General features: G+C 40.0%; 1 protein-coding gene across 3 annotated transcripts; it reads left to right on the top strand.

Moving 5' to 3' along the window:
• Positions 1-1,761: 1,761 nt before the first annotated feature.
• slc6a13 (solute carrier family 6 member 13) lies at positions 1,762-25,183 on the top strand. Of its 3 annotated transcripts, XM_078949282.1 has the most exons (16): positions 3,892-3,958; positions 4,151-4,340; positions 6,759-6,968; positions 7,910-8,044; positions 13,009-13,149; positions 14,261-14,342; positions 14,557-14,689; positions 14,852-14,986; positions 15,667-15,770; positions 15,884-16,008; positions 16,930-17,042; positions 17,200-17,337; positions 18,568-18,670; positions 18,914-19,014; positions 19,176-19,346; positions 23,975-25,183. In XM_078949282.1, exons 3-16 carry the CDS (start codon positions 6,782-6,784, stop codon positions 24,134-24,136), a joined length of 1,830 nt encoding a protein of 609 aa, XP_078805408.1. In that variant the 5' UTR covers positions 3,892-3,958; positions 4,151-4,340; positions 6,759-6,781; the 3' UTR covers positions 24,137-25,183. The 3 variants fall into 3 exon arrangements, with proteins under 3 accessions (XP_004069933.1, XP_020559502.1, XP_078805408.1); XM_004069885.5 differs by lacking the exons at positions 3,892-3,958; positions 4,151-4,340 and adding an exon at positions 1,762-1,941; XM_020703843.3 differs by lacking the exon at positions 4,151-4,340 and having other exon boundaries at positions 3,858-3,958.
• Positions 25,184-25,312: the final 129 nt, after the last annotated feature.

The raw sequence follows: 25,312 nt of genomic DNA, 5'->3' as shown, positions 1-25,312 counted from the left end.
AAACATTTAGCTCATCTGTTCAACTAAGTTTAGTCGGTCTGCTCTGCTGCTGCGCGGCGTTCACCTCCTGCTCTGCATGCTCACTTCCACTTTTATCTTGCAAATGTACGAGTTTTTATCTCCTAAATTTACGAGATAAAATCTCGTAATTTTCCTTTTTTTTTGGTGGCCCTAAAACTCCGTCGTAGCCCTGAGACTGGAGGGTCGTGAGTTCAAATCTGGGGCCGATTTGTACCAAAAAATGGGACCCAATGCCTCCCTGTTTGACGCTCAGCATTAAGGGGTTGGATTGGAGGGTTAAACCACCAAATGGTTGAAGTGCAGCTGTGTCTGCAGCTCAGCGCTCCCCCAAGGAAGAGGTCAAATGCAGACAGCAAATTTCAATAGGTGTGTGACAACTAATGGGACTTTAATTTAAACCTCCCAAAAGCATGCAACATGCATGATTAAAAGTGTAAACTGTTAACTGGTTCCACAAATGCTCAGCTCATCTTGACTGTTTTTGGCTGGAGCACATCAGGCAAGTCTCAGCAAGCCCACATGTCAAATCTTCCTTTCAACATGTAGATGGCAAGCAGTCGTTTGAATGAAGCCCATTAGTCAATGCAACCATTTGCATGCTGCACAGCCCCTTTTCAGATTTGTGAGGTAATCCCAGCAGTCAGTCTTGTGTTAAAGAGTAACAGGGTACACTATGTTCTGAAGCTTGAAAAATAGCAGGCAAAAACCTGTCCTCTGATATAAATTAAACCTTAATTTATATATTCCCCTCCATTGCCTGCCCTTTTTGTCTTCTTTTCTTGCTTTTATTTGCTCTTTTCTCCTTCTTTTCCACTTCAATTGTTTATGACTGTCCAAAATTCAAATATTTTGATTACCATGTTATTTGAGCATCTGGATTTGTACCACATTTTGTGTACACTAGAAAAAACCATAATAGATTATTTTTAAAAAGGCATGTCAAACTGTAAACAGGAGAGTAAAATAGATAATGTTCGTAGGATTTTTGACAGCATTCTTAAGGTATGTTTAGATTAAACTAAAAACACTGAAATTTGAGTTCTTATAGTGTTAAAGGGCAAGTGGAAAAATATTTTGATGTAATAATACTAAAATATTTATCTATATATCCAAAATAAGTTAGTAGCATCATTAGGAAAGAATAACATCTTCATGGAAAAAAGGAAATCAGCATGCCACTTCTTCTAATCCCAATCTGAAAAGCCCCATAGATTTGGGCCTGAATATATATATATAAAAAAAAGAAGAAAATTCAAAGCAGACTTTTCTGGACTCCTGTGGTGGGAAAATGTTCTGAATGGGCAGCTGGGTCTGTGAGGAGAAAATCTTGTCCAAGGGAAAAAGGACTCTTTTCCAGAGTCTGCACTGAGCGTGTCTTTAGGAAGATGGGGCGTTATTTAAACAAGAAGAAAAGACAAAGTTATCTGATGCAAACTGAGAACTGAAGTTTGCAATGGATGTGGTCGCCGAAACCCTCCACATTCAGGATGAAGCGCACAGCGCACACACGTGCACAATGCAAAGGCTCGCCTAATCCAGCGTGACTTTTCTCTTTAATTTCTGGTAGTCTTCTTGGAGGGTGGTGTGCAAATGAACGTGTCAAAAGGTTACGCAATCAGCCCACCACATTGAGGCAGCACAGAACCTTCAGAGAGCTGCAGGGAGTCTGTGTTTGTGTGAGTGTGAGTGGGATGGGGGGAGGGGGGTGGGGTCATGATGAGTGGATGATGTGGGGAAAAAGTGGGATGTTTCCAAAGAGAGAGCTGAGAGAAAATCTCTGTATAGGCTGCTGCACAGTTTTGAGTTTCTCTGTTCTCCGCCCCTCCGTGCGTGTTATATAGTGAAACCTGAAACTGTAGCAGGTCTGCATATGACTCCCCACTCTCCTCTGGAAAGTGCCTCTTCACACCATTATGAAAGGTGAGTGCTTTACTTGATTGTCTCTTCAAAAAAGTACCTTCATTGATTAATTTAAAAAAAAGTGAATCACTGCTTGTCAGAAGTAGTAAAGACATGCAGCCATTAAATTGAATTTGGTTGCTCAGTCAAAGCTGCAGCCTGAAAGTAATATTATCAAAAAAAGTTTTTTCTGATACATAAAAATATAACTTTAAGGCTGCAGCTTTGTCTTTTCTGAAAGTTCAAGCTTCTTGTAATCTGTTCCTACTACTCTTGCTTTTGTCCTAATGTCTCCAGGATTGCTGCTTTTTATTTTTGACCAAAACTCCATTTAAAATGTCAATCATTCATAAAAAAAATAAGCAGTAAAAAAGTTACTTTTGAACATTTCTTTTTGGTGCACTATTGCTCCATCATTGACGTTTTGACTTAAAAGTTGTCTTTGGAAAAAAATATCAGTATTTTAAATTATTTTGATAAGCAGTTTAGGATCAGAAACATATCAATTGAATTTGCTGAAATAAAAACATAAACATTATTGGCTTCCTTCTGGTTTTGCTTTTGTTGTCAATTATGTTTTTCAAGTTTGATACCATTTCTGCCATTACATGAACATGTGAGGCATTTTGTGGAATGCTCCTCACTGTACATTGTGTAACTTGTGCATCTTCCAGCTGTAAGAGCCTATGGGTGCAGCGCATTTTGAATATATAAGTGTGTGCAGCACGTGTAAAGGGAGCCTCATTTACTGCCTCTGCACATGAAATGGTTCAAAAACCCAATGGAGTGGGAGACTAGAGCTAGAGCATTTTATATGACGTGGAGGGGTAGTAGACTTTGGAAGGGCTGAAAAGCAGAGTGGAGGGTCATTACAATTGAAATGATCAAAAATCTGTTTTACTATATTTATTCTTAGTAATATTAAAATGTCATTAAGCTGAGTTGCTATTACAAATGTTTGAATCAGCTTTATTAATTGTTTCTTAATCTTTGTCAATAATAATATTAATATTGAGTCAAAATGTGTGGGGGCCAAGCTTATACAAAAATGCAGACTGGGGTTATTACTCAAGATTCTCCCTTTAGTTGTTGAAAACACGTGAGTAATAACATCTTTAAAATGTGTGTGTGTGTGTAGGGGGGGGGCTACTTCCTTCTCTAAATTTTCCATTGTAATTTAGCTGACTGTGGACAACTTGGTTCCCACCCTCCATTCAAAGACAATTCCATCTGCTGCATGCTGCTACTTGCAGAACACTAGCCTGTAGCACATAGCAGGCAGATAGTGTTTAAAATATTGGCTTATGAGTCAGTGTCCTACACATTTGATGACCCTAAATGACTTACTAGTAGTCTGCACTTAGAAGAAATTGATCTGATTACCAGGTATATCTTGTTTTCTTACTTTTTGGTCCATTCTTGGCTGATTGTCAAGAACATTAGGTGACGAGAACAGAAATGAATGAAACAGAAAAGTCACCCAGTCATTGAGCAGGTCACTGTCAGTCATTCAAACAGTTGCTCTGTCAGTCCGTGCGGTTTCAAAAAAGTGGGCAAACTTGGCACTGTTCAATGGCATGAAGACCCGCAGTGCTTGGATGAGGTCATTCTGAGTACATTTTCACACAGTTTAATAAAAGCAAACTGATCGTTTTGGATGAAGAATATCCCTCTCATTAACAAACGTCAATCTTTCAAAAAACACAAGTACTTGATGCACAGAAAAACTGGGGAGGAACTGAGGGAAACTGAGATCTGGCCAATGAGGACTACATTTTGCCAGCATGAAAGAAAGGGCTACTCTGCTTTTGTTGCGCTAAGCCTTCATTCCCACCAAGTGCCCTCTGAAAAACAAGGAGCTCTATTTTTACCTCAGCCCTTGAACATATTGGCCCCTAAAGCAGGTCCAAGTCCAACCCTTTGCACACATCACATAAAAGTTACCCTTGTGCCTAACCCCTGCTCCATTACTCTCAGGAGCAAACTTCTAAAGGTGGCTTCACACAAGATACAGGGATAAATGGAATTTCTATCCCAGGTATTGTCTTAGAAATGGATTTTTTTTATAACATCGTGCTTGTAGGTTGTTCAAAAACATTGATTAGGCAGAGTGCTGTGTCCCAAAGGGAGGAAAAGAGGGCACAGGGGTAAGAGAGGGGCTGGTGAGAAGCCTGCTAATACAAGCTGACAGGAGTGAGCACAGTCAGTGAGCTGTCTGTTTCCTCCACAGAGGGTAATTCTTTAGCAACGTGGGCCTCAAAAACAATGCGTGGCTGATGGTTAATTCAACTTCAAACATGGTCACATAACCTCAAGCCTCAACTGACCCAATACACTGAAGACGAAAGGCTCACGTAGATACATATAGATGAGATATGGCACATCAAATACAGAAAAAGCACATCTGAGGTGAAGACAAGGTACTGAACTACCTTTTTTTCCTAATTTTTTGCAAATTCGTTTTTTTGTTTATTTAAGTCCTAAATGATGTTACATATTGAGAAGTTTTGCAACTTAAACAGATTGTTGCAAAAGCTGAGGATGATCACAGATCGCTTTCTGTGGTTATGTAAACACTGGAAGATTTCCAAGAAAGGACACTTCTTGGTAGACAAATGACGGTTTCCACGTAACGAATCTTAGATGAGCAAATACAGCAAGCAAGCAAAAAAAAAGTTTCCTCATCCATAATGGCAATAGAATTGCTTGCTTTAAGGTAAAACATGCTCTGCAAAAAAAAAAATAGCAGATATACATTGTTTGCTCAGATTTAACTGGTTGGTTACATAAAATACGAAAAGTCAAACAAAGGAATTGTGGAAAGACCCAAAGAGTTTTTGAAGACAAAGAAGTAAAGTAAAAAAATGTTGTAACTTAAGAAATAGTCGTAACCTGATCTCTGGTAGGCATTGTTGCTTTTGTGTGCAGACACCTGCAAATGGCAAAATGGCCCAACAGAACACAAGAAAATAGGCTGGTGCAAAAAAGGACATGTCAAAATCAAATTCCTTAACAATTTGTGCCCACAAATTAGCATGTTGTGCTTTGTCACCCAAAGTTCTAATTGGTATTTTTGAAGGCTAAAACCATCATTTTGTGCACACAAATTTACATTTTGTGGTAAGAATTTCGTGGGCACAAATGAGCATTTTGCGCACACCAATTAGCACTTTGCATGCACAGAGTAGCATTTTGCATGCACTATTTATCATTTTGTGTGCACAAAATGATAATTGTGCACACAAAAAATCCTTATTTGCATGTCAAATTAGGATTTTTGTGTGCACAGATTAGCATCTTGTTTGTACCAGTTAAGTTTTTGTGCCCAGACATTTTATGTGATGCATCCAAATCTAATTTTTAGCACAAAAATTAGCATTTTGGTTAGACATGATAATTTGTGCATGCATACAGCTTATTTTTTGCACAAAAAATACTTATTTGATGCCTCAATTTAAAAATTTGAGGGAACAGTTTATTAATAGCCTTTTTCTTTTAATGTAATGTCCAGGGCTCTGAGCTTTTGAAATAAAAGCACAACTTTTTTTATATAGCCTATGCAGACAGTGGAACTGGCTTTTGTAATTAATTTATTTCAAACAATCCAAAAAAGAAATGCCAAAAAAAGACAAAAAAATACAAATACTGTATGTCACAGATAGCCCACAGTTTAAATTTAAATTATGTATTCAGGCCTTTAAAAATAATTTCAAGTGAAACCAGCTGTAAATTCAAAAATGCTCTTTAAATTTAAAATGATTCAGGTCTAAATGGAAAAAAACTCAGAATCTGATTTAAAGTTATAAACCAAAGCAAAACTGGTCCCAGTCTAAAACCCTGTAAAACAAAATATTTATTTCTGACATTTTTACAAGAAATATAATGTACTTAAAGTGGAATCTAACACGTGATAAAATCGCATTGTGTTTGTGGTATGCTGGATAAATGTAGCTTTTTTGGGTGTAAAGGCCTGTTCACACCGGGACGAATTTCGCCGGGTTTAACGCCTCGTGACTAAACAAAGGGCACCAACGAGAGTGTGCACACCGACGCGAAAAAACGCCAGGCGTTAAAGCGTCAAAAAAAAAAACGCCTCGGGTTCGTTTTTTTTTTTCGACGCGTCGCGTCGAAATCTACTCGACCAATGAGAATGGCGCTTTTGCTCACGTGTCTGGAGCTTCTGAAGTTACAGTAAAACACATCTTGGGGGCGCTCAAACACAAAACTGCCTTGCTGAACACACATACCAGCGAAGAAGATAGACGCCAAGTAGCGTCTACACAGCCGCGAAGCAATAATGACGGACATTCTAAAACATCCCCGAACCAAGCACCAGTTGGAGCTACTGGTGCTTGAAATATTCATGTTTTCTTTGTTTTATTCTGACAAGCGTGTAAATACTTGCTCTCTTCTTCTGAGTGAAAAGCGACTTTCAGAAGCGTAAAGTTGCGCAGCGCCACCTTGTGTACAGGAGTATTTCTGTTTTACATTAAGCGCCATCTAATGTCAGGGAATGAAATTGCATGTTCACTCCACTCATCGTCAGCGAAAATCGCCTGGGTGTGAACACAAAAAACGTGGCGAAAAACGCTGGCGAATAACGCCTGGCGAATATTCGTCCCGGTGTGTACGGGCCTTAAAGCTACATCCGAAATACCTTACACTTGCCTTACACTTGCCTGGTTTAAAAATATAAATTTCGTTTTTAGGCTTAAATGTGTTTGTGTCCGGTTAAAATTGTGAAGTCTATAGAAGTGCCACCAACATCTTCTCCCACTTTTTTTTAGTAACCTCTGATTATTTTCTTTACACGTGTGTGGTTTTCAATCAACTTTCAGGTCACCCAGCAGATGTGGACAGCATGTCGAAGGTGGAGAAGTCAAATGGCCTTAACAGGCCTCTGGACATTGTACCCAGCACAGAGGAGAAGATGACAGACAGGGGTCAGTGGGGCAACAAGATTGAGTTCATTCTGTCGGTGGCAGGAGAAATTATTGGGCTTGGAAATGTGTGGCGGTTCCCTTACCTTTGTTACAAGAATGGAGGAGGTGAGTGTCCCTACTCCCCACTCAACACAAGGGTGGTAACACATTTTTTTACGAAGTAAAGCAATAAAAGTTCATATCATAGAAATAGAATTAAGAATACTTTAAAGGGCCTATATCATACTTTTCTTAAGCCTTTCAGAATAAACTATATCCATATATTAAGATAGTATACACAGTAACCTTTAGCACACTAAAAAACTTTTTTTAAATGAAATATTCGTTATTTCAGTCGGCCTCGACAGCATATCTGCGTCTCGCCCAAGAAAACAAACATCCAAACTTTTGCAAAGATGGATGTGCATATTGTTCATAAAAACGTCAAGAGTTTAAGCTGATCACCGTTAGAAAGAAAGTGGGTGTGTGTGTTAGCCAGGGGGCGGAGCTGGCAGTGCAAACTCTTCCGGAAGGGGCTGTTCCCCACTTTGTGACCTCACAGTGTGAGGACCCACTCGTTTTGGATGCTCAGAGATGCTTGATTGCTTTGGGGGTTTTTTGTGAGGAAATAATATGATAAAACACTTAAAAGCTCAAAAAGTTGATTTTATGCAATATAGGCCCCTGTAACCCTTGTGCTATCCTAGGCACTTTATATTTGAGAGTTGGGTCATCTAGACCCACTAGACAGTGAGCTGAACCTTCTTTCTTCAATAATTTGTGGACCTCACTGGTGTCCATGGATTACATGAAATCTTTCCACCTTTATCCACCTTTGTCATGGTAGGGAGAACACGTCAATGCAAGGGTGAGGTCATCTAAGATAGCACAAGGGTTAAGAACTGTCTGGATACTTGTCATTTGTGAAATTACCTTTTTTAATTTCAAATCTGAAATCTGGTACAATTTCACAAAGCTAATTCTAATGTCTGAAAAACATTTGTTGTTGTTATGTACTTACAAAAATTTTGCACTGTTGTTAACTTGAACTTTTTTTTGCCCCACAGGAGCTTTTTTTATACCATACCTCATTTTTCTGTTTGCTTGTGGCATTCCTGTTTTCCTCCTTGAGACTGCTCTGGGACAGTACACCACTGAGGGAGGCATCACTTGCTGGAGGAAAATCTGTCCATTGTTTGAAGGTAACATCCCTCGTGTAAAAGTGGTAAATATATAGTTTTAATCCCATTCATGTTTGCTGTCAACATACTGAAACTTTTTACCAAAGGTTTTCATGTGACAAATCATCCTTTTCCAATAAAAGTTCTAGTGTTTTGTAGTTCTCATGCCCATTGCTCCAAACAGTGAACATAAAATTATGATTCATATATATATATATATATATATATATATATATATATATATATATATATATATATATATATATATATATATATATATATATATATATATATATATATATATTACTGTAATATTTCATGTTAAAATTGTGGCAATTTACATTTGTGAACGTGGGCGGCTGTAGTCCAAAGGTTGACCTCTGATCAAAAGATCACAGCCTTGGTTCCCACCTTGCCCGAACATAAATCAAAGTGTCCTTGGGGGACAAACTGAACACCACATTGCTCCTGGTGGTTAAAGGTTGGCGCCAGTGTTCCGCAGCAGAGTTGCCATCAGTGTATGAATGTGTGCGTGCATGGATCAATAGGACTGTGACTGTTAAGGGCTTTGGGGCTTCAAGGAAAGTATACTTTATGCCAACTTTTTTTCATCGTTTTTTTGTTTGATATCTCTTAAGATAAAGAGATTATTGTTGCTCCCCACAATAACACTAATTTTTATGAGTGTAGATGTGTCGTCAGATTCATGATTTGTATGACGTAGCAGAGCCAGATGCTGGAACCCGGACGAAAACTCAAAAGAAAAATGAATGGCAATGTTTTTGTTTTTTCCGGCTGCAAATATCAATAGTCTCTGGAGTTCATTTCCTTTCGGCTGGTGATCAGAATAGGCAGTGGTCTTGCCGTAGTAGGAGTTCTCTTCATGGCTCTGGCGAGAGTCGTTGCGTGGCTGGAGCGGAGCGTTGCAGGAGACGAGGTAAGGCAGAGACAGATCTTGGAGAGGATTATTCCAGGTGGACACTCGTGGAGATGGACCTGAGAGCGAGACAACAAGGCGAGGTAAGTCACGAGAAAACGTTACAGGCATGAAAAGACTTGGTGACCAAACTAAGCATCGTGAAGGGCAATGAACTGGCGATGAATGCCGGGCTGGATCTCCTTAAGAAGGCGGTGAGCAGATGAGGTGAGTGTCCACAGCTGGTTCCAATCATCAGAGCAGAGGAGAGAGGGGAGGGGGAGGAGATCTGCCAGAGGCACCATGACAGTCAGTGTCGTAAATCACCTTTTTTATTTTTTTTTAAAGCAGTTCAGCAAATCTAAAGATGGATTGCTCAATGATGATGCCGATTTGGAGCATGCCTTCTGGATGTGCAGCTCAATTATACAACTATCATTAAGGAGAATGTACTAGAGCCCACATCCTTATTTTGTTCCACCCATTTTTACTGACAAGTGATAACCATGGACTGTAAACACAGTGGACAGCTCAACCTCAACACTTCCCTTCCCGGGTTCCCAAATAGGAAGGTGTTTGACAGATTTTAGGTAGCCAATGGCAGCAGACTTCATCTATGCCGCATGTGAAGGCCTGTTCCTTCTTATTTTGAAATTCTTCTTAAAGCGTTGTGTCATGGCAAGCTAGGCGAGGCAGACCCAGGCGCTGGAATCTAGAAGGAAAACACAAGGTGAGTAAGTTGGTAAGTCAAGTTTAATGATATTCGGAGTTGCTTGAGATCTTGATGTGGCTGGAGAGCAGCGGGTGAAGTTGCTGGAAGTAGCTTGAGGTAGTTATGGCTTGAGGCGAGGGTGGTGGTCGGAGTTGGCTCGTGGCAAGGCTGCAGGTCAGTGATGGCTTGAGGCGAGCCTGGAGGTTCTTGGTATTCCGAGAGGTTCTGTGTCTCAGGTAATCAGATGACTCAGGTGTCCAATTGTGGTCAGAATGTCCTGAAGGCGAGGCAATACAAACGTTAGACAAGTATAAGAACACTAGGACTAAACTTGACATGAGACCAGGTTTTGCACCATCAGGGGCAACGAACTGGCGATGAATGCTGGTTCTGGATCTCCTTAAGTAGGTTTGGTCGGTGTTGAGGTGAGTGGACACAGCTGGGAATCATCAGGAGCCAGGCAGAGAGGTGAGGGGGAGGAAAGCTGACAGAGGCACCATGACAAGTTGAAAATAAGTTTTGGTTGCATACGTACCAGAACTATCCCGACTGTAATGCAGCAGCCACTAGAACTTGGGTTGATGACTGCAAAAAGACAAATTTTGCGAGAGTGGAAATCTACGGCTTCTTCCTACTTTACAGTGTGGCTCACTGACATGCTATCTCTCATTCACATGGAAAAGATTTGCCATGTCAGGACCGTCTCAGTTAATGTTCACAATAAACTCTGGACACCAATACTAAATCACTTTTAGACAGTTAAATTTATTTATCTCTATATTGAGACTGCATTTTTCTTTATTCTTATTTTATTTTTTTTATTTTATTTTTATTTTTCCACAATGCATCGAAAGCAACAAATCTCACAATACAGAATGTGGAAAAAATGGACATCCCAGAAGCAGCTGCTTATTATTAGGGGTCCAGCATTTTAGACAAGCATAAAAATACAAAAGATAAGTGGCGGAAGGAAAAGAAAAGAAAAGAAAATAATTTCATAAATAAAATATACTAATAGAATGCGAGAAATGATGGTGATATAGTGGAAAGTGTTAGACAATAGGGACAATGAATTTGAACAACATAAACTCTGGCGTGTGGCCATATAAGTGTCAACAGACAGAAAGAAATCACAAACACGTTAATAGATGGTTTCGGTTGGAGCAGCATTTTCACAGTATGTTGACAATAATAACAATTTCAGTTTCCTTTTAAACATGTACATTGTTGCAGACTGTTTAACGTCATTTTCTAAAATATTCTCTTTATGTCCTACTTGGACGGCCTGTAAATATTATTGAATAGAGTGTAACTGGTAATTATTTATTTACTTGTATTTTTTCATTCTGTTTTGTAATGGTCAAAAGAGCACCAGAACTGTTTGTTTTGCTTGTCTGTGATTTTGTGTATTTGAAAACGAAAATAAAATATTTAAAAAGCGTTAAAAATAAAACAATGGTTTTCCTGTATCTCTCCAGCTCAATGTGGGTGGACCAGGAGTGCAAAATTATAAAAATAGGAACAAAGGTTAACAAATACAAAATTACCGTTCGCAGATTCAAATGTTTGAATGGATCTCTCTCAACGGCTTGTACAATTCTCCTGAGCCCGTGTTACTGACTTTATGAAGGGAAAGATGAAAGCAGTCTGTGTTTCCATTGCTCAAATGCGCAAAACTTTATTGAAATTCTAGAAATGTTAAAAACACAATTTCGCAATTACACTGTGTCCATTAAATCCTAATTATGCGATTAAATACAAACCAACCCACGCGAAAAGTCATTCAAAAACAGGGATGTGAACAATACCTTGATTTACAGCAGATACATTGAAATTTCTGTTTGTGTACTCTTTATTCTCATTACAATGCATGGATGACATGGAGGATGGTTATAGATCAGATTTATTAATTTTAAAAAGTTCGACAAAAGTAATAGTAATCACGTCTCCATGTCTGGGTTCATGAGATCATTCAGTCTTTCGCTGCAAAAACATCTTTTTGCTGATACTTCCGTGTCTCTGTGACCCACATTAGTTCAGTAGGGGAAAAAATAAAAACAGGAATCTAACTAGAGGATCTTTTTTATTGTCTTGATGAAAAGAACAATATAATGAGCTTTAGGAGGCCCGAGCTCGCTCTCTTTCCATCCTGCAGTGGCGCTTTGTCTGCGGCCAGCCAGCTGCCCTGGTCCCAGAGCGAGCTGCAGTGCTGAGATCCGGCGGCCACAGGCTGGTGACCTATCCAAGCTGGACCCCTCCTTCACCCAACAGTAACCGGGACCGGCAACTCTGCGGCCCCAGCGGGTTAAGAAAATTGATGCAAACTGTCTATCTGTGCGGAGTTGTCACATGACTCATTTAATTCAAAAAAAGTGTTTTCATTGCAGTTTAGTGAGTCATGTCCATTTTCCTACTCCTCAAAAACCACCCCCTCCAAACAATTTTTTTTGTGTTATAAATGCGAGTTTTTGTCGAAATCGACTTGTTTCCATTAGGCAATTATTGCAAACCCAATATGCGCAATTTTATAGTAAATGGAAACGCAGAGGTAGAGGCGTGGAAAGAGGTAGGGACTCACAATAACCTCACTCCTGTTTGGCAACAATAGTTGCTGTAGAAACGATGACTGAGAGCGACTCGGAACAATCACTGTTGACTGGTTTTAACATGGGAGTGCCCGTGTCAGGAAGCAATGGTGAGGATTTGGCCTCATTTTATGAGAGCTAGAAGTAAGGCATTTTCTATGGGTGACATCACACCTCGATTCGAGCATTGTTTTTACAGTCTATGGAGATATCATAGACTCCAGGGCGGAGCTACAGGGGGGCAAGGGAGGTAGTTTCCCCTCCGCAAAAACGTTTCCCCCAAATTTGGAGTGAATAGTAGTATCATCATTGACAAAGATTAAGAAATCATCAATACAAGCTTGTTTCAGCGTCGCAAACATCCATCCATCCATTTGAACCAGTTTTATCCTTTATCCAAAGGCGGGACACACCCTGGATAGGTTGCCAGTCTGCCACGTGGCCACAATTACACACACATTCACACCTAGGTACAATTAAGAGTAGTGGTAATCAATTGACCTATGAAACATGTTTTTAGACTGTGGGAGGAAGCCGGAATCCCCAGAGAAAACTCACACATGGACAGGGAAAGCATGCTGTGAGATAAGAGCATTAACCTCCGCGCCACCATGCAGACCCCATAGGGATATCTTCAAAACCAAACTAAATGTGAATGACTATGACTCACAATAAAAAAACTTTAAAAGTGCAATGTCAAAAGGACACAAAGACAAAAACCTTCATTTACATTTATACTTAAATATTTCTGTTCTTTTGTCTTCTGTATCAGGTGTGGGATACGCCACCCAGGTGATTGTAGCTCTGTTGAACGTCTACTACATTGTGGTGTTAGCCTGGGCTATCTTCTATTTGTTCAACTCATTCACATCAAATCTACCCTGGGCATCCTGCAACAACACTTGGAACACAGGTAAGACTTCACAATTTATCATCAGCCTATTTGTACCTCAGACAAGGAGGAATTACCTTAATTTGGGAATTCTTTTTTAATCACTGGCCATGTATAGTAACCCATTGGTGATTGCTAAAATTTCTTCAAAACACGTAAAACTTTAGTTCGTTTAAAGACTCACTTTAATCATCTTTTGATCTATTCTAAAGCGTTCCCAGTGGTCTTTTATTAACAGTTATGCTGTTTTTAGGCAAAATGAAAGAACCTGTGTCATTTCTAGAGTACAATTTCTGTATAGCGACAGGAGTTCAGCAAAAAAGGCCGGGTTATAAGACTTAAGTCTACTTCCCATCATCCATCTGTTTACACTCCCGCTAGCTTACAGCCCCTCACACCCCCGACCTAACATAAGCGGTGCAAAAAAATGGCGAGCAAAATTAGTGCTATTCAGCAGACGAGGAAACAAAGGCGTAGATGGATCTATTTATCTGCAATTGGATGCATCAAAAAGGGGAACCACCCTGGGCATTTTCAACCCTTTTTTTCAAACTGCATTTTTTTGTTGACATCTAATTCACAACGATTTGAATAAAGAAATACTCAGAAATGCAATTTTAAGCTAATTTCCTTCATAAATGTCCTCCATCATCAGAAAAAAAACACAGGAACAAGTTCAATTATTGCTTTCTTCCTCTGAGTGGGAATTTGTATCATAGACCTCATTTTATTTTGATGAAGACTGTGAAAGAGCAGAACATCAACTGAACACTGAACAGACACAGCATACTTAGACACTGAACGTCTCTAAGTATGCTAGCTTGTAGCCTCCTGGAAGGAAGCCTAAAGATCAAAAGAAATTCAACCTTATAGTTAAAGCAACACTTTTATGGTTGTTCGTCAAAACTGACTGTCAAAACAGTCCCTGTGTGATGTGTTCCGGTGTTCCCGTCCTCCTTTCATTTATTCATAGCTCCATCTTATTTCAAAGGAACAAATGTTCCTGGACCACTTAACTCTTCTGTTTCAGTCGTAGCATTTCTTCTCTCGCCTGAGTGTAACTTGGAAACCTTGGAGAAGGCTTGGATTTCTCCACGGGATTGAATGTCCTTTTGTCTATCCTTCATTCAAGATTCCTGTATGGCATTTCAGAGGGGGAATAGCTCCATCAATCACCATGAGAACGCCACATCTCCTGTCATTGAGTTCTGGGAGTAAGTACTTTTTGTGTCTTCAAGAGGCAGAATATGTCAGGGAATTCACCAGACCCATACTTAATCCTGAGTCATATTGCATTTTTTTCACGTTTTTTTAAATTTAATTTCCTAATTTTTCTTGGGAAGAAAATCCCAAATGCGCCACCGCATAATTCTAAGGACACACAAAAAACAAAGATGTCATCATTTTTCTCATTTTTTTGTATTTCAGACGCAGGGTGCTGCGACTTTCCTCAGGTATTGAAGAGATTGGAACCTTGAATTGGGATCTGGTTCTGTGTCTGGCCCTAGCATGGGTCCTCTGCTATTTTTGTATCTGGAAGGGAGTCAAATCCACTGGAAAGGTAATGCGCCCTTTGTGTTTTGGATGAGGTCATAATGGATATGAATGATAAAACCAACAGAAAATCTTACCAATACAACATAATCACATCTGCTTTGCAAGTCAGAATGTGGAATCCTGAAGGATTTTGAGTGTCTAAAACAGGGCTTTCCCCCCCATTTAGGTAGTTTACTTCACAGCCACCTTCCCTTACATCATGCTTGTGGTCCTACTGATCAGAGGAATCACCCTGCCAGGAGCTTCCGTGGGAATCCATTTCTACCTTTACCCTGACTTGGGACGGCTGTCTGACCCACAAGTGAGTGAAGACATACTGATACACTTTTTCATGCAAAAACAATAAAGAAAATGTTGAAACATTTGTCAAATTTATAATTCTATATTATGACTTCTTAAAGAAAAGATTTACTTAATAAATATTACAGTAAAAATTAAAGGAAGAATACTCACTATTAAACAGAATAACTAAAAGACAAATTTAGAGCCTTGCTTCTTAATTCATGATGCAGTTTATTCATTTACTAAAATAAAATAATTTAGATATGCTTAGCCAAGTTTTACTGATATCGATTTAATTTCCCCACCAACAATATTGCAGAAATGATACTGAATTCTCACATGAGGATTGGGGTCCAATACACATTTAAAAAAATAAATGAAAAACACCCTTTTCCTTCTATCTCATTAGGGGTATGGTAAAGTCAACTTAAGTGCCATCAAGGTTTACAAAAGTCGGTTCAATTACTTCTGGCTATAGAAAATAAAATAAAAATTCTGTTATGCAAACTGAAACATGGAGATCCTGAAGTGAAAATGTGAAAAGGATTACAGGAATGTTAGCCACGTGAAAATGTAGCATTGCATCTATTTAGTAACATTCATAAGTGACTTTTCAGTGCCAGTTGACCACGTGAAGAGGATGGGATAGAAATCAATGCATTGCATTTCCTTTTCTGTTGTTTTGTTCATCTATCCCAGGTTTGGATGGATGCTGGCACTCAAATTTTCTTCTCATATGCCATCTGTCTGGGCTGCCTCACAGCACTGGGAAGCTACAACAAATACAACAACAACTGCTACAGGTGAGGGATTGGATGACACACTCAGTTCTGGTGTTTAGAACCAGAGTTTTCATGCATTTGCCTCTTCCAATTTCCTGTTATTTATATTGTCCTTTGGGTCCTGGTGTTTCCAGGGATTGTGTGTGCCTCTGCTTCCTGAACAGCGGTACCAGTTTTGTTGCAGGATTTGCCATCTTCTCCATCCTGGGCTTCATGTCTTACGAACAAAACATACACATCTCTGAAGTTGCTGAATCAGGTTTGCATCTTTGTTTTCTAATACAACAGATCTATATAGTATCAAAAGCAGTATCAACATTGCAAAGATATATCTTTTTATGAATAAATAATATGAATATTTTAAAATCTGTTTCAAATTGACCTATTCAGACCATTGACTGTATATGGGAACTGGACTGAGCACCCCTGCCCCCTGCATTCTAAAAAGGAAGTACCTGGTTTTTTGGGGGGTTTTCCCTCTCAATATTCCTCTCCTCTTTTATGATACTTTTTCTTCAGTACACGTTATTCAAGTTATAAAGTGACCAATAAGATGCCCCAATAAAAGTATGTGGCCTCACGTCAAAAGTTCAAAGTGTTTGATTGACATCTCCCAAGCCTGCTTTCAGTGGAAGCGGTGTGGCCTTCCAACATTCTAACTCCATATTGGAGAGAGAAATTGCCATACAAATGTAGACTTTTATGATGACCCTTGTGGTTTCTGTACAAGCCACAAGGGAACTGCAAGGTCTGTCTACAAACCTTCCCCGGACCAAATGGAATGGGTGTGGCCTTCCAATAAGCTCACTCCTGCTGGCGGGACTGGTTGACTCAGACCAACACGGACCAATCACAGCTTACTGAGGACATCTGGTTCCAACATGACAATGAACATATCACGGAAAAATGGCGACTGAATTGACTTTGGTTGGTTGGCATTGGAAGAAAGTAATTTTCTATGGGTGACGTCCCACTAACTTGGTCCAGATCTCATTCACAGTGAATGGTTCAGGGCGCCAACCCAGAGACCCCGCAAGGGATTAAACAGGTTCTGAAGATGGATGGATGGATGGATGGATGGATGGATGGATGGATGGATGGATGGATGGATGGATGGATGGATGGATGGATGGATGGATGGATGGATTTTAACTATTATTGTTACCTGCGTCTGTTCCAGGTCCAGGTTTGGCCTTCATTGCTTATCCTCGTGCGGTTTCCATGATGCCCTTTTCTCCTCTTTGGGCCTGCTGCTTCTTCATTATGATTGTGTTTTTGGGATTGGACAGTCAGGTAATATTAGCATGTTAATGTACACAAATCAAACATACAAGAATACTGTAGTCTTTTTCTGGAGAGATGAAAAAGCTAAAGACACATTTTCCAGGTAAACTTATCATTTCATAAAAGCAACAGGTGTCACTAAATGTGTTATGCTTCTGTTGTTCAGTTTGTCTGCGTGGAGAGCCTGGTGACAGCCATGGTAGACATGTATCCCTCCATCTTCCGACGTAAACACCGCCGGGAGCTCTTCATCCTGGCAGTAGCTGTGGTTTCGTTCCTCGTTGGACTTGTAATGCTGACAGAGGTGAGATATTTCATTTAACGTTCCCAGAGAATAATGTTGTCCTGGTTACTAAAAAATGTCTTCTTCACATCTGACAAACAGACAATTTAAGGACAATGAAACAGTAAACTGTGTGAAGCAGAGGCTCTAAAATGTTCTAAATCTAAAGGAAACACCTTTCTGAATGAGCAATGTGCTGTAAAGCTATGTACACACCAGGAGTTTTTGTTCACACTGGAAAAGCAGGGAGGGGCTTCTTTTTCTTTTTCTACTATTTACTAACGCATGCCCGTCATCTACAGTTGAAAGAGACTTTGTGCCAAATGCCGTAGTGATCTCATGATTTGGGCACGAAACGGTTTGGTTTAATGCAAGGTTTTTTTTTTTTAATGTAGATGCCTAAAACAGTTCATAGCTTCACATTAATGAGTTTTAAACACATAAGCGATTTTTCATTGGAAGTACTCGCTTGAACGCGTGTTGCCGAGGGCAGCGCAAACGAAGCTTAAAGAAAAAAAATTTTTTTTTCAAACTGTCAAGCTGTCAACTTAAAAAATAGACAAACATTCTAAAATGTTATATATAAATTCATTAAACGAAAAGTTTAACAAACTGCTAAATCGTTTATTCAAACCTTAAGTTTGAATAAATGGTTTTGAATGTTTGAACCAACCTTAATAAAATCTTAGACAGAAATAAATCCATGTAATGAATTTTTATTCTAACTACATGGAGAAACTGCCTCGTCAGAAACGTCTCAACAGCGAGACCAGATTGTCACTTTTAGGCTCAGTCTGCAGATTTTAAGTGTTAATTCTCTGCTGTTTTTCTTTCTACAACATCTGTGGTGTTGCATTAAGAATGTTTATAATGCTTTAAATGTCTTAGCAGAACTGATCCAGCTCTTCTTCTAATTATCCTTCAGTAAGCCTGCCACATTCTGCAAATTCCATCATCTAGAAAAAACTGATTTGAAACAGTTTAAACAAGAATTGTTTAGTAGTTTGTGGCTAAATACATTAAATTTAATTTCATGAAAAGCATTGGAGGCACAGTTGCCGACCTGTTGTAACTTTAGATCAGAAGATACTCATCCTCAAATTAGTAGTAGCTATGTTTTCTTATTATGCCATGCAGTCTGATTGCACAGATCTCACAAAGATGAGGAAACTGTAAAAGTCTGATGTGCATGTGCTCTTTCATTTGTTTAACCCTTCATGTCTGTGAGTTTCTAACTGTTTGTGTCTTCAGGGCGGCATGTACATTTTTCAGCTCTTTGACTACTACGCGGCCAGTGGGATGTGTCTACTCTTTGTGGCTCTTTTTGAGACAACCTGTATTGCTTGGGTCTATGGTGAGTGTGCAGCTGAAGTTTTTGAATTTTTTTGTATGACTTTGTTTTACCAGCTCACAGAGCTAATGTGTCAGCTAAGATTAAGTGACTGAAAGTTGTTCAGTTCCCAGTATAACAATAGAAGATCTCTTTTTATTTTTATACATTTTTAGTGCAATTTAATTGAGAAAAAAAGCTTTTCAAATTAAATGAACCCCCTTGTTGCCAACTTGTCTCCGCTTTTTCTTCTTCTCTTCCACATAGGGGCAAACCGTTTCTATGACAACATTGAGGATATGATTGGTTATCGCCCAAATCCTATTATCAAATACTGCTGGTATTTCTTCACTCCTGCCACATGCTTGGTGAGTTTTACTATGAACTAATTTTTTCGTGCTCCTTTTACAACAGCAGCCTCTAGTGGTCTATAGTCCAGTTTTGGTGTTCTGATCCAGATTTTATTTTTCAATTTAAGACAGTCATTAAAACTGTTCAAATTTGATTCTTTTTTCTCTTTTATTTCCAGGGAACTTTTGCTTTTGCGCTCATTAAGTACTCACCTCTGAAGTACAACAATACATATGTGTACCCTTGGTGGGGGAATGGGATTGGATGGATTTTAGCTCTGTCCTCCATGCTGTGTATACCTCTGTGGATGGCAGCAAAACTCTACTACACTCCAGGAACTCTAAAAGAAGTAAGTTATATTAAAGAAAAGGAAAAACAGGAGGTAAAATGGGTACAAATGTATGTTTTTTATGTGAGTTTGTAATTTATTTATATATAAATCTAAAGATATTTATGTGATTTTAATATTTTAGCTGAGTTTTCCTTACTTTTTCTTTTATTTATTCAACATTTAAGTATATATTTTCAAATTCTTTTGTAATTTATTTGATTTAATGTAAAACAATTTTTTTATTATCTTCAGGCTTAATTAAAACTGTTAATCGATGGATTTCTGAGAATGCTCTCTGCTAGCCTTAATTGTAAACACTTGAAAACTTTCCATTAACCTGAAGGACTTTTAGAATAAATTAGAATAGAATAGAATGCCTGTATTGTCACTGTACACATGTACAATTCGCATCACACGCGCATGCAGTGAAATTAAAGCCGCTCACTCTTCAGTGCAAACATGCAAGAGAGAAGTAATCTCGCAAAATAATATAATAAAATAAAATAATTTCACAAAATTAAGAGTAAAATTTACAAAGTACGATCTACAAAAGTACAAAATGTACAATAGAAATTTCTGCAGAGAGGTAGTTATTAAAAAAAAAAAAACCAAAAAAAAACAACCTGCTATGTCCATGATGGCAGAGATATATTGCACTTGATATATTGCACACGATGAGATTATATTGCACATAATGAGATGGTCATGGTGAAAGAGGGAGACATGGGGGTGGAGCCGTCGGTGTCAGTGCATGTGTGAGTTCAGGATGGTTATGGCTTTGGGGAAAAAACTGTTTTTAAGGCAGTTTGTCCTTGATCTGATGCACCTGTAGCTTCTTCCTGAGGGCAACAGGTCAAACAGTTCAGAGCCAGGGTGGTCATAAACTGTCTTTTATGATCTTCCCAGCTCTGCTAAGGCAGCGGGGAGAGTAGATGTCTGACAGGGAGGGGAGAGGGGAGCCGATGATCCTCTGAGCTGCTTTGACTACCCTCTGCAGTCCCTCCCTGTCCGCCATGGTGCAGCTGCCTTACCACGTTGTAATACAGTACGTCAGAAGGCTTTCAATGGACGTGCGGTAGAAGGTTGTCAGCAGGCTGGGGTCCAGATTGTGCTTCCTGAGGACCCGCAGAAATTGGAGTCTCTGCTGGGCCTTCTTGATGACCTCTGAGATGTTTTCTGTCCAGGAGATGTTGTTGGAAAATTCAACTCCCAAAAACCGGAAGGTGTGGACCCTCTCCACACGCTCTCCATTGATGTAGAGGGGAGCTGGGTCGGTGCTGTGCCTCCTGAAGTCCACGATGATTTCCTTGGTTTTCTTGGTGTTCAGAGCCAAGTTGTTGTCTGAGCACCAAGTTACCAGCTTCAGGACCTCCTCCCTGTAGGCTGCCTCGTCTCCCTTTGAGATGAGTCAGACGACTGTGGTGTCATCAGCGAACTTCACGATGAGGTTGCTGTCGTGCTGCGGACTGCAGTCATAGGTGTAGAGGCAGTACAGGAGTGGGCTCAGCACACAGCCTTGTGGGGAGCCAGTGCTCAGTGGGCGTGTGGGGGAGAGGTGGGCGCCCAGCCTCACGGCCTGGGGCCGGTCAGTGAGGAAGTCCTTTATCCAGGCACGTGTGAGGGGGGGCAGGCCTATAGTGTCCAGTTTTCTGATCAGTATGTCAGGGATGATTGTGTTGAAAGCCGAGCTATAGTCCACAAAGAGCATCCGGACATAGCTCTGCTGGCCCTCCAGGTGGCTCAGCGCAGCATGCAGGGCTAAGGCGATGGTATCCTCTGTAGACCGGTTTGTGCGGTATGCAAACTGGTGGGGGTCGAGGTCTGGGGGGAAGTGATCGTTGATGTGGCAGAGGACCAGTCTCTCAAAGCACTTCATGATAACAGGAGTGAGTGCCACCGGACGGTAGTCGTTGAGGCTGGAGATGGGGGATTTCTTCGGCACTGGGATGATGGTTGCAGATTTGAGACAGGAGGGTATCACTGCCTGGGCCAGGGAGAGGTTGAAGATTTCTTTAAAGATGGGTGCGAGCTGAGGAGCGCAAGCTCTAAGCACTTTGCCAGGAACCCCATCTGGGCCAGCTGCCTTTCTGGGGTTCACTGCTAGGAGTGCCTTCCTGACGTCGTCCTCAGTCACAGTGGCGTGGTTGTAGTCGGGGAGCTGGATGGGATTGGGGGTGGGGGTGGGGCGGCAGAGTTCTGTTGATGTGGAACTAGGGTTGGGCAATGTCCCTTAAATTGGCCGTTGACGATGTTTGCTGTCAACCATCGGGATGGACGATGACATCGTCGGGGGGGGGGGGGGGGTTATTTTTACATTTTTCGTTCTTATATAACTGCTATTCGTTTTTTTGCTTTTTTCATTTTATTTCCCAACTAATGACTAATCCACGATGATCCAGTATAAACTGAGGGAAGTGACTTTAACAAAAAAAGTAACAAACAAAATAGAAAAGAAGTAGTCCGCTCCCGCACTTCACTAGTGAAGTGGACCGGCGGAGCGCGGACTTACAGCTTTGTGTTTGAGGGGAAGGGGGGGGGGGGTGCTTTGCTACATGAGCGCTATGTGTGGGAGATTTAAGACTGCGATCCGTCCCGCAGCTCTAGGGGTACTACCTACCGAACTCAGAACCGGGTCTAAACGTGTGTCTGAGCACAGCTCGTATCGTCAGCACACACAGCAGTTTGAGCTTCAAAGCAGAAATGTCGCTCAGTCCTTAGAAAACATTCAAACAATCACGCGGATTTGTGTTTCCAGTCGTGTCCCGACTAAATAAAGGCTGAGGTTATTCTTACACGTTTACGTGCAGCGCCACCCAAAGCTAATGTTGTTAGCCCGTGTTAGCATACTGCTAATCCTGGCTTCGTTCAGAAAAAGCACTGACCACACGGATTAAAATTTAAATGATGAGCGAACAGGTGTTTCATAATAACCGTAACATTATTAAAAGCACGTTTAGAAGATCATCTCGTATTTTACCGAGCTGACATGTCAATATATATAGCCGCTCGGCGCTGTTTAACAATGTTTTGTATTGAATTGTTACATACAATAAAGTTTGAAAAAAAAAAAAAGCCGCTCGGCGGAGTTTATATCCTTCCGTTTTTCAAACCCTACTGCGCATGTGCGAATGATTTATTCCGACGGAAAGTGTGACCTTAGTGAACGTTTTTATATTCTGAAAACATTTTTCTGGGCCCATGTACACGGTTGGATTCTAATCTGACCATTGATCCCATCAAGATATTTTGTACATGTAACCGCGGCTTATGGTGTCGACGCGCAACGTGGCGGGGGCGTGGCATCACGATGGTGGTCTCTCCATCGGGATGTCAGTCACCCATCACGATGGACGATGATATCGTCCATCGGCACAACCCTATGTGGAACTTCAAAGCGTGCGAAGTAGTTGTTCAGCTCCTCTGCTAGCGCTGCACTCAGATGGTCTGTGGTTACTTGACATCCCCTGTAGTTGGTGATGTCATGTATGCCCTTCCACACCTCCCGCGTGTTGTTGCTGGACAGATGAGACTCGATGGTCCTCCTGTGGTCCAACTTAGCCTTTGTGACCCCCTTCCTCAGGTCAGCACGGGCAGCGCTGTACAGAGCTCTGTCGCCTGACCGGAAGGCAGCGTCACAGGCTTTGAGGAGTTTGCGGACTTGGGTGGTCATCCAGGGTTTCTGGTTGGGGAAAACCCGGATGCTTTTGTCCACAGTCACATTTCCGATGCAGACCTTGATGTAATCCAGCACCGTGCTGGTGTGTGTTTCCAGCTCCTGGTGTTGAAACATATTCCAGTCCGTCTGCTCAAAGCAAAGTAACTATTTGAACTATGCCTTAATTTGTGGCTTAATGAAGCAATAGATTAGTTTTTCCCTAAAATAAAAGAAAAAGATAAAATGACACATGAAGCGTTGTTTCCACATATTTTTATTGATATGTATTGTTAAGTGATATGATAAATACATTTCACATGTATGTCACACTTATAATTAGAAATGTACATATACATATAGATATTCATATAGATACATACATAGATGCACGTTTTTGTTGATAAAAAAATCCAATTGGCTCCAACTGAAGCAACAAAAACACCAGGTGAAAAACAAAGAATATAACACCCACCCCACTTCAGCAAAACCTTCAGGAGGGGAAAAAAAAGGAAAAGGAAAATAACATTGTAAAAGATAAAATCATTATCAGTGGGCACAGACTAAAACAGTCCAGATTTTAGAAATGATAATCAATAAAATGATTCCATTTATTGTAAAGTTTGGCTGTAGATCCTCTTAAAGCATACCTATTTTCTGTAACTTTAGAAAGAACATCATACCTCTAAACTACTGGGAAATATTTGGAAGATTTCCAGTGTAACAGTAAGAGATGTTTGCTATTGGCGTCGTGGAAACTTTTGTGTGTGACGTAGAGGAAATGAGGGGTCAGGTAAACCAAATAGCACAATCAGCGGGCAAAGGTGCAAACTTACACCAAGAGAAGTAAATAAAATAGTAAAAATAAAATGCTTTAACAAAAAAAAGCCTCTTATTTAAAAAACAAAAAGTGTATTTCTTATTTCTTTTTTTTAATGTCAACGAAGGAAAAAAAAAATTGTGTAATAATTTGAATAAACTCTTCCGTCTGCAGCGCCTTGCTCTGTTAACCACACCGTCCAATGACTTGCCGGTGATAAAGAGGGAGCAGGAGAGGTTGCTGGGGGTCGTTGCAGCGGATGGAGACAGGCTCAGTCAGAAAACAGCTACAAAGGAAGGCTACTTACCGGTTAAAGAAAAAGAATCTCATTGCTGAAGCCTCGATGGTCAAACTCAAGTCAGGATTAAAGATCACTCCAAAACCATCTCTGTCGCCTGAAAGGGTGGCGCAACAGGTGCAAAATTGCAGTCCCTTCACTTCCATGTGCAAACTTGCTGCTGCAGCCTTCTCCATCATACGGTGCCTTCAAAATAAGAGTTTTGTTTGCTTGTTTTCGGGAGCTGTTTTACATCTCATATGTCAGGCTCAGAGTAGTGCAGAACATTTGACAGTGTGACCACTATAAGTATTTAGCAGCAAAGAGTTCATGTTTGCTCATGTTTGCTTTCTAAGGAAGCATTTTCACTTGCTATGGACGTCTCTCATGCTCAGTTATACTGACATTTACCTTGTTTCTAACTGCAAAGTTCTGCAGCTGACGGAACACATGAAGTGTCCTTCCACTGCTTAGAAAGAGCTAATCTAAGTAATCATTTGTCATTAGTTGAAGTTTTTGAGTACATGCACCACATGAATTTACTTTGTATACAAGTTTACCATGGTGATGGCTTTGTCTTAACTGTACTGTGAAGAACTTTCCTAATGAAATCCTTTTTTTTTTTTTTTTTTACAAATATTTGAGGACGCATGACTTTAGTTTTACATTTACGGCTACCTAAAAAGATTACAGCCAGTTGAACTGTATTTTTTTTATTTTATATTAATAATACTGGGAATGATGATTCATCTTTTTTGTCTGCCTTTCTGAACTTTGTGTTGTTTTGTTTTTCATATCAGTATTTTGATCTTTATGTGGTTTTAATGTAGCTGGGTTGGCCTCATGTCTAATGCACTAAACTGTATCAAACTGAAGCATCTGAGAGACACTGCTGTGCCATTCTGAGGATAAAAGCTGGGAAGATTTGTTGAAGGGTTTCAGTCCAAAAAAATACGTATATCACCATGTTATGTCATCTCTTTCTGCTGTACACACGGGATGAATGTATGATCAGTGATTACTGATACTGAACACTTCTAGAAATATAACTTTTATAAGCTGAAACCTTTTATTATGACCAAATAAATATATTCTAATTTGAGAAATGTCTTTATCTTTTGTGTGATTTTTATTTTCGTTTGGATATTATAAGGTATAAACAACATTTAATTTTTTGTTGCAAATTTCTGAGTGAGAAGATAATTAAATGTTGATTAAACTTGTTCAATCATTGT

The sequence above is a fragment of the Oryzias latipes genome, chromosome 6, assembly GCF_053564925.1.
Source record: "Oryzias latipes strain Hd-rR chromosome 6, Olatipes_Hd-rR_3.1".
Lineage (NCBI taxonomy): Eukaryota > Metazoa > Chordata > Actinopteri > Beloniformes > Adrianichthyidae > Oryzias > Oryzias latipes.
The sequence above is the reverse complement of the archived record's forward strand: the minus strand, read 5'-3'. Positions and strand labels throughout refer to the sequence as shown.